General features: G+C 45.9%; 1 protein-coding gene across 1 annotated transcript in view; it reads right to left on the bottom strand.

Annotated features, from left to right (window-relative positions):
• Window positions 1-20547, bottom strand: part of FRAS1 (Fraser extracellular matrix complex subunit 1) — a 1618415-nt gene that overhangs the window by 1237862 nt on the left and 360006 nt on the right. The window contains exons 10-11 of the mRNA XM_069626341.1: window positions 17691-17780; window positions 5468-5506 (exon numbers count right to left, since the gene is read on the bottom strand). Coding sequence (XP_069482442.1) covers window positions 5468-5506; window positions 17691-17780 — 129 coding nt within the window. The remainder of the gene's footprint in view (window positions 1-5467; window positions 5507-17690; window positions 17781-20547) is intronic.

Below are 20547 nucleotides of genomic sequence, written 5' to 3'. Positions count from 1 at the left end.
AAAGTACAGGCCAAAGCGCTTGCATTTTAGCTTTCGGGGCATGAAACATCGCACTCTACTAGCGGTCTTGGCCCATAACAGCAATGTCGGACGTGAACAATCTAGAACTAGGGGTAAAGTAAGGATGCCTTGCTACACTAAGCTGTTTTCAAAACGAAGTAAGCAATGGGTGATCAAACCAGTCTATGATGAAATGCAGTTCAACTTTGTGAAAGGCCTTATTGTTGCTGTGTTAGAGAAGCACAGATATGGAATTTTGGACGTTTCTGTGCAGAGCAGTGATCCATTGCCACCGAACATTGCGACTGTGCCATGCCCACCCGAAGCACAGCTGATTGTGAAGTACAAATCCCGGTTTAAATAATTGCAATACGATTGTCTTTTTGTAAATAAATGTTATTGTACAGTGTACCTGTAAACCTAACCCCTACCTTCAACATCATGGGTGGCGAACAAGCTGGGTGTCATCTTTGAATTCTCTCTATTCACCTCACATATGTGTATGTATATATTTTTCTCATGTCTCATCTCATGTAAATGTAAATGCTGCGCACTGTTAACGGAGGGGAGGCTTGCGTATTGCAAATAATAAAACAAACAAACAAACAATAAATCTCACTTTTACCTCAACTCCTGTGGTACTTTATACTTTCCCTGACCTTCCGCCAAAAATTAAATGTCTCAATTTGGGCTGCAAAGCTCGCAGACAACGGGGACAAAATTGGGGCACTTAGAACGCGCCAGCCAAGCGGGCCGTGGCATTTGGGAGAGAAGCCAGTTCGCATTTGCACATTGAGGCGCACTACATAGACGGATTCTAAACTTCAAGTTCTCACAGATGCCTATACTACGTGATGTTGCAAATAAAGAATGCGAAGGACAGCGCCCAGATGAGGCCCACAAGTCGCACTGGAAGTATAAGGGTCTATTGTTTTTTGACCTTGAGATAGGGACGATGCCGAAAGAACCACATTTGAAGGGAGTGCGCAATAACGTAAGAGACGATAAGGCAGAAAATTCAGAAACTAGACCGAGTTTCATTTTAGTTCAGTATACGAAAAATCGTTGTCAAGAGCACGGTCCGTTTTACAGACTGCATTACGAAGAGACACAATGGAAATTTCAAATATAATGTAAGTAAATCTTTACACGCTTTTATACCGGAATGAAGATTTAATGAATGGATGCATGATTAAATGAATGAATGAAGAGCTAGGAAAAGCAAGTAAAATGTGTTCGTAGTGGGCACATGGGCATGCAGGTCCACTGGTCTCACCGATCTCGGTCCTTGGCCCAGCCACTTTTCCCTGCACTGCCTACCTGCACTATGGGACTCTCTCTGTATCCTTCAGCCCCTTCTCCCGGCATTTACCTTGCACTTGCCACCAGCTGGCCCTATTATTTAATTTGTATTCAACTAACCATGTTTAGCCCTTCCCCATGCGCAATCAGAAAGACACCTGGCCTAGTAGGATCGTTGTCTGTCTGCCCTTGTTCCCCACCTGCCTCGTCACGCCTAGAAACACTTGAGTATAGGCGCGTTACAAATGCCATATCATATATCATATCATTCCTCACGCATGTAGACTAACTGTCGTTTATCATTGTGTGTTGGCCTTGATTTATCTCGTTACTTTTCGCATTGATTTTAGAGACGAACATACTCCATTGAACTATCCTTGCAAGCAAATAGTTTCTGATCAGCCGTAATAAATAAAATGAGTAATATTAATGAAGTTCGGCTAGCGAGACTAATTATAATTTTTTTGTTTTCATAACAGGTATTTGATCCCATTCTGCCACTGCCATCTGTTTGAGACACGGGCGGATGGATTCTTCAGCAGACACCTGCAGCTTCGTGTCAACAACTGGAGCACGATCACCATATTATGGGACGATCGCCAAGGGCCCACATGCCCTTACGCTGTACTAGTGGCTAGAAGCAACATATCAACCTTTACGCTGGACTAGTGCCTAGTTGATGGAACAGCCTTGCGGTTCACCGTGCTTCCAAAGTGATTCTTTTTACGAAAATGAACACCCTGTGTACCATAAAGGAACAGCGCGTGACTCAAGATGAAACGGAACAGTTATTACGGATACAGATAAAAGAAAATAAATGGCTTTCCGAGTTCATATGGCAATTGCTGAATATTCTCTAAACATTTAATGTCAAATAAATGTACTTTACCAAATGTACCGTGTTGCTGTTTCATTTTAAAGTACAGTTTCATATTCAGAATTGTGGCTTGCTGTGTTGTGAGTTGATCTGTGTTGGTTTCCGGGTTCTGTGTGGAGTCGCGCAGAAGACGACTGGGCGCGTTTGCCTACGCAGCACAGTAACGTCACAGAGAGAGGTGGGGAATATGAATGTTTTGATAATGTCAGGCTCAGGGGCGGGGGAATTGATTTAGTGCCGCAAAAGCAGGTCAGCCAGGGCGATCAGGGAAAAGATAGGATTATCAGAAAATGGCGGCTCCCTGGTGCTTGTTTTCGCGTGCGTTTAATGGACGAAAACTCGGGTAAGGTCCATAGGAAAGTTTTCTAAAATCGAGCCACTTAGGCTTAAAAAAACATGGCCGACCCGTAGGGACAATAAACTTTTTTACTAACCATGCCTTTAATGTTCGATCCATAGTAGGTTTCTCCTGAAGCCAAACCTCTTGAAGTATTAGAATATCAAACTCCTTTAAGTTAAAAACCTCATTTTCTTTCAGGAGCAAATCCCCATTTATTCCAAGAAGGTATCCTTGAGTCCCGAGTCTGACTTTCAGAAGTTTCTCAGCAACATTCGATCTGAGGCCTGTAATGTCTTTAGCAACCGAGACCAGTCTAACTTTTCTGGCAGGCCCACAATGGGATTAGAATTAGAGACAGACTGACTGAGGCCCAGGGTTACAATAATTTTTCATTTGGGGTTCAGACTGTGACTCAAAGATTCCTTCATTGCATCATTTGGGATCTGTTCTTTGTAGGTCTACCCCAAAAGAGAAAGTGACCTTGTGAAGCTCATAACCCATAATTAGAAACATGTGAGTTTCAAATAATCAGTGATTATGTGTGAAAACATGTGGAGGACCACTATATCCGTTCTACTTTCATCAATAAAACCAATGTCTCTAGAGTCGATTGTTCTTAAACAGGGTATTTCATGAAAAAGGGAAAAAACATTTTGACAATTTAATATGACGCAGCCCCTGTTTGGAATAGATGTTCTACGCATGGGGTGTGTGTTATTTAGAGAGTTAACCCCCCCAAGATAAGGTTTAAACAAAGGCTCTTTAGAGTCTAACTGGTCACTTGAAGCAGGTTGTAAAGATGACAAGGATATACTGTTTGATGATCAAAGTTCGGAGTTCACTCTAACGTATGTAAAGTGCAAGGTGCTGGATTATTGTACAGAGCAGAGCAAGTAAAAAGGTCACTCAAATGTATTAACCTCTTCCTGGGCTATTTATAACGAAAGCTGAGTTTGAATAGAAGCTTCCAGAATAGTCACTTGCCAAGGTGTGTCTGTATTGTTGGTTGAAAAAGCCCCATCTTTAGTGATTGAATTATGCTTTTTTTTAGGTTTTCTTTTGCATTTGGATCTTCTTGTGGTTGGGAGACAAGGGCTAATGATTGCCCATTTGTTGAATGTATAGGTAAATGTAGACAATTACATTGTATCATGATGTTTAGAGTCAGCCTGTAGGTTTAGTCTGTTTAGGGTTGGGTTACTTGGGTCTTCTACTAAACTCTCAGGAGGTCATTCTGTAGGTCTACCTCCTGACCCGTTTGTTGTTGAAAAAAACAGTTCCTTTTGAGCACAAATAAAAGCCTCCAAGAATGACATTTTAGAGCTCACAGACTGCTGTATAGATCTATGGTCTTTCAGTTCAGCATGAATATTGTCATATAAATTGACAAGTGAATTTAGTACAAAATTTAGGGCCAAAATGGAAGATTAACTCATATTTGATGGATGGTCAGAGGCATCTACTAAGCGAGACGACCCCATTGGCATGGAGGTAGGCTGGTAGGAGAACGGTGGGGGAGCAAATGCTGGCAGACGATTCATAAAGTGTGAAATTGATTTCAGAAATGAATTTAGAGGTCTGGAGATTAATTTAGTATGTCGTGATCCAAAGTCTCTTATTGACAATACCTTTCGGAAGGGTCCTTCCCTTCTTCATGGATGAGAAGGGATGTGGCACCAAATTGTGCCACATGCTCAGGACCTTACTGAGTTCACTTGTAGTGTTGCTTGTGTTGAGTATTACCATTTTGTTGCGATTCAGAAACTTTATTCAGATAAATGTCAGTGATTTTTTCCCCTGTGACTTCTTTTGTAACGCATGTGTTAGGTTTTGAGGAGGGGAAGGAGCTGACAGAAGTTCAGTTACTGAGTCTGTGACTTTTTAGCCAGAGCGGTAGAAGTTTCCACTAATAACAGTAGCGTGCTTTGTGCAGATGCTGTTTTGCTCTGCAATACATACATGCTAGATTGCACAATGGGAAAGGGTGGGGTTAAGCGCATTGATCAAACAGAAGGAGTAAATCACCAGAATGCACTCACTCGGGATTTGATGGGGGGCAAGGATCCTCCAGGCACTAACAAAAGAGCCACCACCAGCCACAAACTGCACTTGGCTGCAGCACTTAACGTGTACAACATGCAGTAGCTTTAGGCTCCTCCCCTCAGACGGCGGTTTGTCAGGAGTCCAGTCTCCGCCTCCAGAATACTTTTCCTTTGCTCCAACAATGTACATTGGAAATCCCCTCACCTCTCGCTGGGTAATCCAACTGCCAGCAATTGCACGTGGCTGCAGTACTTTGCACTTCATATATAGTTACCCATAGGGCATCTCTACTGAGACGTCACGATGACGGCATGGGATGGATGCTGCAAGTTGCCCACCCGGCAATCCACTAACATCCCTGTATTAACCTTCCCAAGATACACGATCACTACTACATGTACATCAACTAAGCCACTCACAAACAACAATTAAAAAAGACATCATACAACAGAGCCCTACCCTACACCTCTACAATCAACTTACATATCACAGTCTGGGCCAGTGCATCCTAGTACCTTGTGTAAGCAAGGATTCCCTTCTAGACACAAATGGCTCCATGCTCAGGTCACAGCACACCTAGAAACAAACCTGCATGCAGAACACCAGGTACTTCCAATGTGCATGCATCAACAAAACTGCAAAGCGATCTGTCATTATCCCTCTCTCGCCATTAACCTAAACCACCCTCTCCCTCTTTCAAATCAGCCAGAGTGTCTTGAGACCAGGCAAATGCCAGCGGTGCGCGGTATGAATCACAATAACATATCAGGTCATGATAATCTGCATCAACCACCCTGTCAATATAGTACATTTTACTAATGCAACTCTCCTCATAAATCCAGTTATGCCAGAGTACTTAACACCAGAAAACAGCTCAGTTCAGGTTTTTAAATAGGTTTACTTACTGTCAAGTGCTTTATTCCAGTCACATCCGAATGGGATACCTGGAGGAACAAAATAGTTTATTAGTCAAACTAATATACAAAGTAGGACATATATTCTATGCATCAAAATAATGTATCCAGCACTTACCCATGTGGCATTATAAATATGTATATTTGTGTTAGGCAGAATCCTGTGCAGTTCCCTTGGGGAACACTGCAAAATGATTAAGACTACAGGAGCAGCAGTAAACCCAATTGGTAGCAGTCTGCACCACCCAAATTTACCTGGTAGCTGTGGCTGAGCAGTTAGACGTCTCTCAAGAAGAGTAGGGCAGTATGCAGAGTATACGCAATAGGGTCAAGACCCAGTAGAGCAAACAAACACTGACCAGAGCTTTGTATAAAAAGTACATAATTATTTATTTAAAACACACTTTAGGCAATACACTAGCACCCTCAATGAAAAGTAATCTAAAACACAGTCAGGTAAGTATACACACCTCCCTTGATAACTATCAGACAAGTCAGGGTTAAAGCACAACTATTTGTTAAGACAGAAGTGAGCGCTTAACCTAGATGGCACTCCAATAGTTTAGGTTAAAAAGGGAGAGAAAAGGCAGAGCATAAAATAAAACAGTTTCCAACACTTAAGAGTTCAGAGCAAGGGGTGAAAGGCAGGTTATACTGTAGAGCCAAAGTTCATAGGCCAGGCCCATTTTAAATGGAGCCAAGCGAAATGTGCCCAGGATCACACGGTTTAAAGTGCACTGAAAGTCTTTGCAGAGTGTTCAAAAGAGGTTGGGGTGAGTCAAAAGATATAGTCAGAAGGCCTGGAGCCAACCCAGTTTAGAAGCCAAGGATTTAAGGGTCACCTTTAGCAATCTGCAGAAAGGGAGACCAGGCAGGACACAGTACCTTAAAGAGAAAGGAAGCTCCAGCGGGGGCAGTTGTTCCTGGCAGTGGTTGAGGTTCATGGTTCCAACCAGGGGAAGAGAAGATTGCGTCGAGGAGGAAACATGGAGTCGTTGCACTGCACAGGGATGTAACCAGCCGTGGAGTTCCCGATTAAAAGGTGCAGTCCTTTTTTCCGCGGTCAAAAGTGGTGAGCTTTGCTATGCGGCTGCCGGGGTGCTTGGCACGGGCGATTCGACCAAGTGACATCTTTGGAAGCGAAAAAGGGCGAACTGGTTGGTCCTACCAGCTCAAAGGGAGAAGACTCTCCAGCAGATCTTCTTGTCATGATCTCTGCTTCCAAAAGATCAGGACTTGCCCGACTCCCTTGGAAGCAGACCCATAACCCCGGTTCCGAGTGCCAGCCAGTCCCAATTGGGACCTTTTGGACCCTGTCCTGGCGCCAGTGGCACCAGGCTCATAAAGATGCCCAGTCCCAGCGCTGGAAGCGCCGGGCTCATAATGCTTGGGTGGACTTACCTGCAGCAGACCATGCTGCTTACTTACCTGCCAGGTGAACCCCTGATCCTCTTCTGTTTGGGACTACTTTTCCTGTTGGGTGGGGCAGGAGCCACTCCCTAGGTTCAGAACAGTGGAACTCTTCTGGAAAGCAGGAACTCTTTTCTTACCTAGGCATGGCTGTGGAAGGAGACACCTAAGCACTACAGGAGGCTATTTAAACCACACCAGATGGATGAATCTTGCTTTGCGTTATTCTGCATTCTCTGCAGCAGAACGCTCATCGTGTCTTCTGCTTCTGATCCTGGGCCTAAGGGAACAAAGGCTTACCATCCTGGAATCCAGTCTTCAGCAGCACCTGTAAAGACAAAGAAAGAACAGGTTAGCACTACGGTCTTCAGTGGCAGCGCATCTCTTACCTGGTCCATCGGCTGTCACCAACGCCTAGCGCTGCATTCCGGCATCTGAAAGACAAAGGCTTACCTACTCTTCGCATGCTCCGGAGGTCTTCGCACTGCATTCCGGCATCTGAAAGAAAAAAGCTTACCAGCTCTTCGCACGCTCCGGAGGCCTTCGGCGCTGCATCCCGCATCTGAAAGACAAAAGAAGGTGCGTTTAAAGACATTGGGCAACTTTATTACTCACGTGCCATTACTCCTTCCCACGCCGAATCCAGTGGATATTCCAGCACCCTTCAGCTTATCTAACGCTCCGAACTTGTACCTGCAAGATAAAAGGGACAGTTAGTGCGCATCGTGAAGCAGGCTACAAGCGCTTACTTACGTGCTTCCAGGCGCTTCAATTCCTCACGCGGGTTCGATCCTAAACTCTCATCAGCCCGCCATCCGCCATCGCTGGAACCCTGCAAAACAAGAGATATCATTACAAAAGACTTTTAAGACATTTGAAGTGCCCAGAACTTACCGTTCGTGCAGTTAACGACGGACAGCAGTCCTCTGAGGTCAAGATGCCTGCACCCTTATCCAGTGAAGAAACTGGTTACGGCACCCTGCCCCGAGGCAGATGGAGAGCTCGGCGTTCATTTACCTAAGGTGAGGGCGTTAACCTTTGGGGTTCTACAGGAGAAGAGAAAGGGAAGAGGAGAGAGGCACCCAATAACCCCAGTTCATTAATCCCATATTTTCTATCTGCAGACATCTTACTCTTCGAGTCAGACATACAGTGCACAGAGGTCCAGCCCAAAGAGCCAACCGTGTGTTACACATCACCTTTGAAGATACGGCATTCACCCAGTCAAGACCGGCGCCTCTGCGGGAATCAGGTGAGCGTTACACTTCTCTTGTCGTTGGAAAAGTGGTGAGTTCGTTGCAGCAGGGCTTCACCGGTGGTGTCGTTGGTTGCAGGTGGCTCAGCTTCTTCCCTCTTCGGATTCTTAGGTCCTGTGGCGATTTCTGAAGTTCCAGTCCCAAAGGCCCTGCTTTTATGCAGAAAAACCCCCATTCATCAGCCTAGCTGTCAATCACACATGCTAAGTGGTGAGCCGGGCGGCTCACCACTGGGCCAATCAGAGTAGAGTGCGGCTTGGGTTGCTAAGGCAACGCAGTCCAGGGTGCCAATTCCCCCCTCCACCCTTCCTGTGGAACCCAGACACAGTGGCACCATTTGGAGGGCTTCTGTGGAGAAGCCCACCAAAATAGTGGAACAAAGGGCTCGACCTTGGTCAGAGTTACAGAGACGGACACAAACGCCATTTTAGAATCGAGTTCTGGCAAAAAGACCCAACTGGTGATTTAATATTAAATAAACCGGCGGCATCTTTAACATTGCACCAAAAAGTGGTGCGTTTAAAATCAATGGGAAAATCCCATAGAGAATATTCCGGAGGAATATTTTGCGTGGTAACCACTGCCACCAGCCAGAAACTCGACGAGGGGGGACAGGACAGTGCCCCCTCGAAAACAGACCCAGGGGCAATCGAATTACCCCTTACCAGTACTTCCACAATATGATGGTTTGTACTGGTTCTGTTCACAATGTTGACTAGTAAAGCCAATGGTGACTTTACATGCCCTGGGAGACAGTAGTCAGTCCCAGGGTATGGAGTCTATGTTTGGGGGTCACTGTGACACTGCACTGAGGGAGCTGTGTACCACACATACAGAAAAACAGATGATACCCTATGGAGTAAAAAAGAAACTCCATAGCCCAATAGCACATAACAAGTCAAGGACATACTTCAAATCATGTCTAAGAGTGGGAGTAAAAGAGTCTCACTCTTAGCAGGAGAAAAAACAAACCCCAAAAATCCAGCAAAGCTGCTAGGGGACTCACTAGGTTTGGGAAATTAGCCTTATCAGAGAATTCTCCCTAACAATTTGCACACAAAGCCACCCACATTGTCAAACGAGGTATGCATAATCTTTAAACTATAACCTTGTTACTGAGGCATGCTGTAAATAAATCCCTGTGTAAAGTGAAAGGAATTACAGAACAGCCAGTCTCCTGCCATGGTCTGGCGGACTTCAATTTGACAAGACCTCACATACATCTTAAAGTGTCTGGAACCTAAAGAAGCAGGAAGGCTGCACCTGAGAACTTGAAAAGAGCAACAGAGCAGATCCAACATCAACTCAAGAAGAGGACTATTTATGTTGCTTAAACGAGTGACCTACATCTTATTAAAGTTGTGTTCATTGCCACAACTTTATTTTCATCTGGCGGAGGTCATTTGCTAGTCCAAACAGCCCACAAAACATACTTAAGGATGTACTTTTATTCTTTCAAATAATCTTTGCTCTGCGTGACGGCTTGTGTACAATGTTTGGACTAGATGAGCACTTCCCAATGCTGAAGGGTGATGCCCCAAAGTACAAATGTGTATTGAAAGTTGGGCTTCTGCATATATTCTAAAGTATTATGTTTTTCAGTCAGAGCAGTTTTTCAGCTTTCTGTAGCCTCTGGACTTCTGGTGCCGTGGCCTTTCATTAAGGTACAAGTTTAAACGGTACCCAGGAACTGTACACTAGTGGAGGTGAACAAGGCTCACATATTGAAAAGGGAAAAGGGGCAGCTTGAAGTCAAGGTTCTTAGAACTGTAATGATATATGCATAAACAAGCACTATGTACTGATTAACTGTGGATGACTGATAAACATTTATGATGTTCACCTTTACATTTCATCTCTACTTTGTGAGCAAATAAGAGGGAAATGGGCGGAAATAAGCGGGTCCGAGGAACTGTTAAGAGACTTCATATTTTATTTAAATTATTGGTTTCTGCTTGTTATTGTACTCTAAAAACTAGAATAGATCCAAGATGGCCGCCGGGGTGAGGAGTCGCAGCTAAACCGCGCTCCGCCCGGGCCGCCGAAAATAGCACGACCGAAGCCGTGACGGGCCGTCCTTCGCTCCCCCCCGAATACCAAACTGTCCCCCCCATAGACCCCCCCTGGCGAGGAAGCAGGCGCAGGGAGATAGCGAGCGCCGCCGAAAACACGAGGAGCGAGGCGGGCCGCCCCTTCCCCATCGGGGCCGAAGGAGTCTCTCCCGCATCGCAGAGGGCCGTCCAGCGCGGCGTCGGGCGACTCGGAGGCACCGGTCAGCGAGAGAGCGGGATCGGGGACACAGCGGATCCCGAAGAACGCCACCCCACACCGCCCCGAGGTGAGGGGAGAGCGGTGTGCAGCGGAGCAGATACGGCGCCGGGAGAAAACAGCGCGAACAGGGCGGACCGCAGGAGAGGAGCCGCGGGGGCCGCCCTGCACAGAGGACGCAGCACTAAAGGTGAGCCGGCCCAGGGGGAGGCCCAGAAATAAGGCGCCCGCCCGTGCGCACATACCTCTCCGGCACCAACACATACCTCTCCGGCACCAACTAGTTTTCCCCCGGGACACAAGGACTCACCTCGCAAACCCCCCCACCCCCCCCCGCCACCCACGCAGATTGGACCCAAGGCCCACAAGACAGGGGCAAGGAAAGGGGGGAGACCCAGGAAGGAGAAACATCTCGGAGGACAAGAAGCGAGGAGGCCCCACTGGAGGGCTACAAGAGGGCGCAGGAGCCACGTGGTCTATCTGACGGAACACCCTAACATGCCTAGAGCAAAAGGAAAGGGGAACCCCATCCAGCAGACCCCCCAAACAGCGAAACAAGGGGCCGATATCCTACAAATGTGGTCAACAGAGGGGACGCCACAACCGAGAGGGAGAAACCAGGGAGATCCCACAGGGGAGGCAGAACCATTATCCCAACAACAGCAACCACTGACCAGGGAGGACATGCAAACCTGGTTCATGGACCTCCAGGAAAAGTTCATGTCCACAGTCCAGGAACAATTTACATCCATGAAGAACGAAATGAAACAAGCGGTACAAGACATGAGAATTGACATAAACAACCTAGAAGAAAGAACAGATATAGTGGAACGAATGGTGGAAAGTCTTGAAGAAGACACGAGACAAACAAGCGAAACGCAAGAACACCTGGTGACACTCACTCACAACTTGGAACTACAATGTGAGGATTTAGAGAACCGCTCTAGACACTCTAACATTCGAATAAAGAACATGGCGGAATCAGTGCTAGACAAAGACCTGAAGGAAGCGGTGCAGGAGGTGTTCAGAGACATTCTGGGAACACAAGACATCGAAGATATCGGAGTCGACAGAATTCACAGGGTGGGACCGAAAAGAGCTGGGGCCCCAGGGGAGAGACCACGTGATGTCCTGGTGGCGCTGTCCTCCTACCCGCAGAAAGAACAGATCCTCAGGAGAGCCAGGGAATTGGAACATATTAAAATGAATGGGCAAGACATCCAACTGTATCAGGACTTGGCACTAATAACCCTTCAAAAAAGAAGAGCAATGGCCCCACTGGTGAAAGCACTAATAGAAAAACAAATCCGCTACAAATGGACCTTCCCATTTGGGTTACTGTTTACATGGGAAGTAAAACAGAAAAGAGTGACCACACTGGAAGAAGGCCTCAGCACGATGGGACTACAAGATGAAGAGATGGAGCAGATAGAGCAGGGGGAGGCCACACACAGGAGAGAACGAACGAGAAAACCTATGGGCTGGGAATCCAGCAGACAGAAGAAGGCAAATACGGGGAGAGACACCCGGAGAAGGGTACCATGAGAAACAAAAGAAAAAAAAATATGCCAGGGGGACAGACACGGTAACGCTGCCACAGAGACCCAGTCGGGGGGGGGGGGGGGGGGAGTATGGGAACGGTGCGGAACGGACAATTCACGGAGGGCGGTCCGGTCGAGACCCAACGGTCTGGAACCAGGTGAAGACAAATGGTTCAGTGGGGTTTAGGAATCCCCGCAACATACCCCCCAAGGGTATGGAGGGCAGGGAGCGAAGGGCGCAATGCCCAAGCGACAATAGGAACCCTAGCCCTACTCGGGGGACAGGTTAATTGGTTTAAAGTTCAAAGTTGGGGGGGAAGGGAAGTTCATGGGAGGGGAAGGGATCGGAAGAATCAAAGAGTTGAATCGAGAACAGAAGGGGACCGGATGCAATGGCACACAAACAAAATAGAATGGGGATGATAGGCCTTATGACCTACAATATTAGGGGCATGAACCACCCAACAAAAAGAGCGAAACTGGAGAAACAATTCAAAAGGGGGAAGGCGGATGTACTACTCCTCCAGGAAACCCATATCAAAACTAAGGATAAGCATAAAATGCGGATAAAAGGATACAAAATATGGGCACAGGCAACGACAACAGAGAAAAAAGCAGGAGTCCTGATAGCGATAAAAGAAGGAAAGGACATAACACCACTAGACACTATAACCGATAAGGAAGGAAGATACGTCTTCGCCAATGTAGAAATAGAAGGATGTTGCATAACACTCGCCACAATATATGCACCCAATCAGGGACAGGATGGCTTTCTCAGAAGCGCACTATCGAAACTGGAAGATTTCGCTAGAGGGGAAGTGATAATGGGGGGGGATTTTAACTTGGCATGGAACCCAAAGCTGTATAGGAGCACAGGAAACATACATGGACAGGGGGCACCATCAAAACGTCTGAAACAGCAAATGGACCAATTGGCTCTGAGTGATGTCTGGAGGGAACTGAAAGGCGAACAGAGGGGGTACACATATTTCTCACATGTTCACAACTCTATGTCCAGAATCGACTATCTCTGGGTGTCAGTGGGACTGCTGGGAAAGATACAAGGGCTGGATAAGGGCTCTATAACCCTCTCGGACCATGCCCCTCTATGGCTGGACGTGACTCTCCCGGGGAGGAAGAGTGGGCTATGGAAATGGAGGCCACCGCAAGAGTTGATCCATGACCCAGTTGCAGGGGAAGCCATAAGGGAAATGATAGAGGAATACTTCATACAAAACGACACAGGGGAGGTAGCAATGAGCGCAGTCTGGGATGCGTTTAAAGCAGTCTTGAGGGGGAAGATGATAGCGATGAAAACCACGAGAGATAAACAAAGGGATCGGTGGGAAAAAGAGCTGGAAAAAACAATTGAGGAGATCCAAGAGAAGCTGACGATTCAACCCACAAAGATATTTAAAAAATCACTGAAACATACACAAGGCCAACTAGAGATGCTACGTACGAAGGGCGCAGAAAGGAATCTACTCTATCTGAAACAGAGATATTATATAAGAGCGAACAAAGCAGACAGACTCCTAGCGCGACAATTGAGGGCGAAACAAAAAGAAACAACGATTAAGGCCATATGCGATGCGAAAGGGGTCATTCAAACCTCTATGCACGACATGGGGGAAACACTGAGGCAATATTATCAAACGCTCTACTCAACAGAACACCCCGATATTAACGCCCAAACATCATATTTAGAGGCCCTAAAGATCCCGAAAATCTCAGAAGAAGACAAGCAAGCACTAGAGACCCCTATCAGCGAAGAGGAAGTCAATAAAGCTATAAAAGGACTCCCAAGTAACAAAGCTCCAGGCCCGGATGGGTTCACGGCCCCATTTTATAAAAAATATGCAGACATATTGACTCCGATCCTAACAAAACTCTTAAACTCCTTCAATGACACTGGCAACGTGACCCCCACAATGAATGAAGCGAAGGTGCTGGTGTTCCACAAACCAGGCAAAGACCCAATTAACCCAGCATCATACAGACCAATCTCCCTAATCAACCTAGGTGCAAAAATATATACGAAAATCTTGGCAACAAGGTTATCCCCGCTCCTTCCTAAACTGATAAGTGAGGATCAATCAGGCTTCATTCCCGGTAGGCAAACCCACGATAACACTAGGAGGCTAGCCCATCTGGTCGAGAAAATAGGGATAACCCACACCCCAGCGATACTACTGTCAGTAGACGCAGAGAAGGCGTTCGATAGAGTGGAGTGGTCAATACTGTTTAAGATACTGGAATCCATGGGGTTCGGGGAACAATATATAGCGAGTATCAGAGCAAACTACAATTCCCCATCAAGTAGAATAGCCATTAATGGCGAGCTCACTGGCAAAGTAACGATAACGCGAGGAACGAAACAGGGTTGCCACCTATCCCCACTACTGTACGCTCTCTTTTTAGAACCCCTCCTAATTAAAATTCGGGAGTCAATACACATTAAAGGGATAGAAATGGCGGGCCAGCAACACAAAGTAATTGCGTATGCGGACGATATGCTAATAACCATAGAAGACCCTGAATCCACTTTATCGGCTACAGTTAGAGAACTGGAAAACTATGGGGCCATCTCTGGCCTAAAAATAAATAGAAAAAAATCAGAGATCCTCATCCTGGCAGGGGATAGAACGAACATAGAAAGGGAGGCAAAAAAACTGGACCTTAAAATAGAACAGAAAGGTATTAAATATCTGGGAATAAATATACCCCCAAAAATAGAACAATTCTACGGGGAAAACTACCCGTCGCTAATTACAAACATCCGAAAGGAATTAAATAGATGGAACCCACTACAGATATCCTGGTGGGGTAGAATACAATCAATTAAGATGACCATCCTCCCAAAAGTACTATATTATTTTCAGGCGCTCCCGGTGGGGGTCCCAGACAAGTTCTTCAAAACCCTAACAAAAATAGTATCGTCCTTCATATGGAAAGGGAAAACACAGAGAATAGCCAGGATGATACTCACGGCCCCAACCAGAGAAGGAGGAATGGCGCTCCCCCATTTTAGAAAATATTACCAGGCAGCACAGCTTAAAGTTCTGAGGGAGTGGGTGGGGGAGGATCCGCAACAGATATGGGCCAAACAAGATAGAGCAGTAGCAAGGACCCCACTAGTAGAACTTCTCTGGAAACAGAGGCAGCACAGGCACGAAAATCTAAGGCTAAGCGAAATTATGAAGACCACGCTGGAAGCATGGGATAGCCAAACAAAAAAGGCATAATGACCACGGCAGTTGGACCCTTCACACCCATCTGTAGAAACCCACTATTTCCACCGGGGATGGAACAAGGGGCATATGACACCTGGGAGAAGGCGGGCATTACTAAAATAGGCGAGATGTTTGAGGGCAAGGAAATCGTCTCCCTGGAGTCATGCTTGTCAGGTACGAAAATCCCTAAGAGCGATAGATATAGGTATGAACAACTAAAGCACTGGCTAAACTCTCCAATAATCACCGAGGCAGCAACCAGGGACCTTACAGGGTTCGAAACATACATCATATCCAACACCGGGGAAAAAAAGTGGGTATCAACTCTATACAAATACATAAACTCACAAGGGGAAAGCATTAAGTGGTCATACAGAATAAAATGGGGCAGAACACTGGGGGTGGAACCAACGGATAAACAATGGGAGGACCTATGGAAACAGATCCCCAGAATGACCCGGTCGGCACAAACTAGGGAGATGTGGGTCAAAGTTATGACACAGTGGCACTACACACCAGAGAGGCTCCACTCAATGTACCCCAACACGTCCAACCACTGCTGGAGAGGATGTGACGAAGTGGAAACATGGAGAAACATATGGCAAGACTGTAAAGGCATTAGACCCTTCTGGGAGGAAGTGAAAAACGAGATGGGCAAAATATTCCCGGATGTGGGGTTGATGGGGGAGGAAGTGTGGCTCTGCGGAATCAGAGATGACACAGCAAGGCAATACAGAAAAACGCAATGGAGATCTTTCATGGGACTACTCATAGCAGCTTGGACCACCATTGCGCAGAACTGGAAAAACAAAAATACCCCACTGACCTATACCTGGCTACAGAAAGTATGGGCCCATATAACAATGGAGAAAATTACTCACAAACTTCAAGGAACAGGAGACAAATTTGTAAAAGAATGGGAAGAGACCCTGCAATACCTCCAGTCAGACTTTATGGAACAATGGTGCCCCCACAACATAAAAATCTCAGACATATTCAACGCATAACAGGAACCCTGGACAAAATGATTCTATCCGACCCGAGGGGAGAGGGGAGGGAGGGGGAAGGGAATGTTATAAGATTCAAAGTTATATTGTTTTTCCTTTTACTCTTGCTTCTTTTCATGTAAATATCTATGTAAAACTAATAAATACAAGTTTAAAAAAAAAAAAACTAGAATAAAGATTCTTTAAAAACGATTGCGCCGGCAGATTTACACATGTCAGGGAATTATACTTATAAATTGGCAGCAGGTACCCTACAATAAAATAATCTCTTATAATCCTGCGATTCTAGCTTGATGTGACCCCGGCATGGCGGTGGACTGCTTAATAAAAATGTTTCGCTTAACATGGTAACAGAAGGCGAGCAGCAATGATTGAATGCATACTGGAGTGGTTGCGCGGCAAGTTATATCTCAAATTATGAAGTCATGCCTTTGAAGCTCTGCGTTCCAGACCTCTTCCCATTACACAGGGCAATGGGGTTTCTACAGCACTCCTGCAAGTTTTAAGCAACAGAAGGAACATTGTCAAAGGTTAGTACTTCTTTAAAACATAGTTGGCCGAGGGTACGCTTTCTGGAAAATTGAACAAAGCCACCTTCCAACAATCACAGAAGCCACTCTGTGAGATGAAGAATGCCAACAGGGCTAAGGTTTACTTCCCAATATTAGCATTTGCAAGGGTGTGACCTCTTAAAATGCATCAGAAGAACAAGGTATGCATTGGGCTTGACTGACTTCATGGTTGCATGGCATCTGCACTCAAAATAAGGCAGTACACAAGTCAGCAGCAGTACATCCAAACTTCTAATCCCCATCGGTGCAATCCTTGGTATCAAACAATGGACTATGCCGATCAGGCAGAGTTCTATTTCGCTGCCTTTTCTCACCTCCTGATTCTACCAGTGATGCTCCATCAATTGTCACCACACTACTGTGTGCCAATTATAGCCCAAGCCTGCCAGGAATACAATAGAAACCCAACTTTAGGATCCGAGTTCCCCTCCGAATTCTACTAGTACAGCAGGCAGCAACACGTGTATCCTGCACTCTGCTCCAGCTCATACAAATATGCATGTGATTCTGTGAGTGCAAGGTGTGCAAGAACTGAAACATCGCTACAAGATAAGGGGGAACCTTTTCTGTACTGCTCCGTCTATTGCTCTCATTAAGATGGCAACTGGGCCTCCGGGGGCCCACCACACTGCTTAATAATCAAGGTGCTTCCAAAGAGATTCAAGCCTCTAATACTTCTTGGCCTGGGCTCAGCCCTGCAAGCCGGTGTGAGGACTTTGACCCAGGTTGGGATATTGTCAGAGTAAAACCAAATTGTTCAAAGACTTGGGTTAGTGTAAGCACGTATACTCATCTGGTGAAGTATAACCCATTTTTCTCAAGACCCATGATGTGATCTGGCTGATGCCTAGTACCTGCTAAGAAAATCAACACTTTGCATCCTTTATAAAATCACTGGACTTAACCCAAAGGTTTGAAGGTACTCACTTCTTCGGAACGTTCCTTATAGACACAGTAACTTCCACTTGAAATACATTCAGGGCAGCACTTTCCTTCCAGATGGATCAATTCTTCACCCTGTGCAGGGGACAGACATGAAAACAGGCAGAGGAGTTTTACACAGTGGTAGAGACTGCAGACAGAGTAACATCACTCTTGTAATGTACACAATAAACCATGTTCCTGGTCCATGTGATGACTTCAATGTATGTCACTTACACAGACAATCTCACCGAATATTATGCCCAAGAAACATTACCCATCCAAGCAAAATCTGTCCCATGCTGAATTTTAATTTATTAGTTGTAATTTATGCTGATTTATATAAGACTTACTGCTAGATTCCTCCAGCTTCTAAGAGCTCAAGTGAAGATCAAACCTACTTTGCACACATCAGCTTATTCCCAAAGCGAACACATTGCCCGTGAGATATCCTCTACTGTACCTTTAGCACCCAGAGTGTGATGTTGGACCCAATGAGGATCCCCACCATTTGGGCAATAGTCGCCCACATTGCCATGGTTTCGGTTCACTCTCAGAATTCCACATGCTATTCTGGTTGTCTCCTGATTGGTTTGAGCCCTCATACAATCAATACACAACACTGCCATCATTCCTATACCAGCCACCATCCCAAGTTCTCCTCTGGGCCTTAAGCCACTGTAGAAGCCATCTAAGCAGAAAACAGACTCTTTCCCAAGACTGCCACGCATCCATTGATTGGTAGCTATATTGGAGTGGCCCCTTACACCACTCTCAGGCTCTTATTTCCAGGAAAATAGGGGTAAGGCCAAGCAGCACTGGGCCCCACGTACAATAATATATCCTATTCCTGCTGTCAATACAGAACGTTTTGCCCCGAGCCCTCCTTGTGTGCACTCATTTCAACCAGGCACACAATTGCACGTTTTGCTGGTTGGATGGTCAATTATGCAAAATTATAACTCTTGAAATGTTCATTAAGCATTCTTATTGGTCAGTCTGCAGGCTGTACAAGTGATAGAGCCAGCAGATTGCTCAGAGTGCCACTTTGCAAGGCACTTCACAAGGCTAACGGCAGTGCAGAGCATTGCCTCAGCCAATTCCCACTGACTTTGGAAGCAGATTTTGTACATCAGGGCCGTAAATACGAACCCACAGCCAATTCCCCACGACTGCCCAGACAGGTTCAAATATTCCCAGCATGTTTATGCCTACCAACACTAATGTTAAACCAAACGTGGAGTGGGCATTATCTCCAGGAGGAATAAAACACTAACCTCCCAAATGTATGGGCTTTTTACTCCTCCTTTCACTTGACTAAGCAACGTGGGATATAATAGCTTCATAGACCCAGTGTTATAGATCTGTTAAACGTGTTAAGCACCTTGCTGTCCTCAGGCCTTTAACTCAGTCTTCAGGGTCCATAATGCCAAGCACTGCCCTCGGACAGGCTCTATAAAACTTCATTAGAACAGAATGTTGCCAGTTCCACTGCAGGGTATGTAGTGGCAATTGGCAATCTTGGCTGGCATTGTCTTTTCTCCAAACATTACAATGATTCTCCTTTTTACCAAAACTGTGCTTTACTGTGGCTCAGTCCATGCAAATCTTGGAGCTGAGCTTGTATTAGAAAAGAGGTTTCTTTTTGCAGCTTTCCCATCTACTTCAACACGACCTACTGCATATCAGCTGACTGTTTTGATACTCTGACTGGATTTCTGAGAGTGAGCTCTCTTTAACCCCATTTTATTGCTTAACCCATTTCATTCTGGGGGCACTGGTGAATGTTTATGGCTGCCAGTTGTAGTATGCCAGAAGAAGGAGTCGGACAAAGTTAAAAGAGAAAACTCGAAGGTTGCATAACAGTTTTCATCTCCGCTTGTTTACCCAGAGAGAATACTACCTTGGAAGAGGTAGTACAGTAGCTGGTTACTGCACAACAGTTGCTCTAAGGGGACACCACTGGTGCAACCAGAAGAGATGAAGCTGCATTGAAAAGAGTACATATCCAAGGTATTACCCACAAAGTTTTACACCAAAGGGAAGTTCTGACGGCAAGATGCATCCTTGAGAAGAGTAACACCTAACATGAGAGTGAGAATATCGTCTGTCTGAAAAGGACCCTGGATGAGGGGAGGAGAAATACCTACTACTGTCAAGAATGTTCTGCTTAGAGAAACTCAAGTCATGCTGAGATCGGAGGGTAACCTGAAAGTAACCAAGGTCATTGAAAGACCTGGGAGAAGAGGAAACGTAACTAGAGCCATGGTGAGACCGGACAGGAATCAGAGAAACCAAAGTTGTGGTGAGACCTGAGGGAAATCTGAAAGAATTCCTGGGTTGTTGTGAGACGTGAGAAGAACTGGAGAGAAACCTATGTCCTGGTGGAGCCAAAGAGTAACCTGAGTGAAACCAAGATTGTGGTGAGACAGAAGAGGAACCTAAAAGAAACCAAGGTCGAACTGAGACCTAAAAGGGGCATGAGAGAATCTAACATTGTGGTACAAACTGTGATATATGTGGGCCACATCATAGGGCATAGAGAGACCTAGGAAGCAGAGTTCATGACGTGCAAGGATTCTAGCCTGTGCTATAACCCAGAAGCTGGCAGTAGCCTGGTACTGTGAAGGTGCAACTTGATAGGTCTGCTGGGGACCATTTCCCAAATCCTGGCGGGAACTCAGGCACCATTAAAGTTGGAGAATAAGAGAGTAAAGTATTGTTACTCTTCTAAAACTGGATCCGGTCAGGCACTACAACTGAGACGCTGGAGTGGTGCACGAAGTGGGCTTAAGCATCCTTGGCTGGGAGGTTAGAATTAGTGCAGCCTGAAACGGACCCAGGTAGGGAGGGAGAAATCCTG

Source organism: Ambystoma mexicanum, chromosome 6p (assembly GCF_040938575.1).
Source record: "Ambystoma mexicanum isolate Mex_15411 chromosome 6p, UKY_AmexF1_1, whole genome shotgun sequence".
Classification (NCBI taxonomy): Eukaryota; Metazoa; Chordata; class Amphibia; order Caudata; family Ambystomatidae; genus Ambystoma; species Ambystoma mexicanum.
This window is presented reverse-complemented; position numbering and strand designations above follow the sequence as displayed.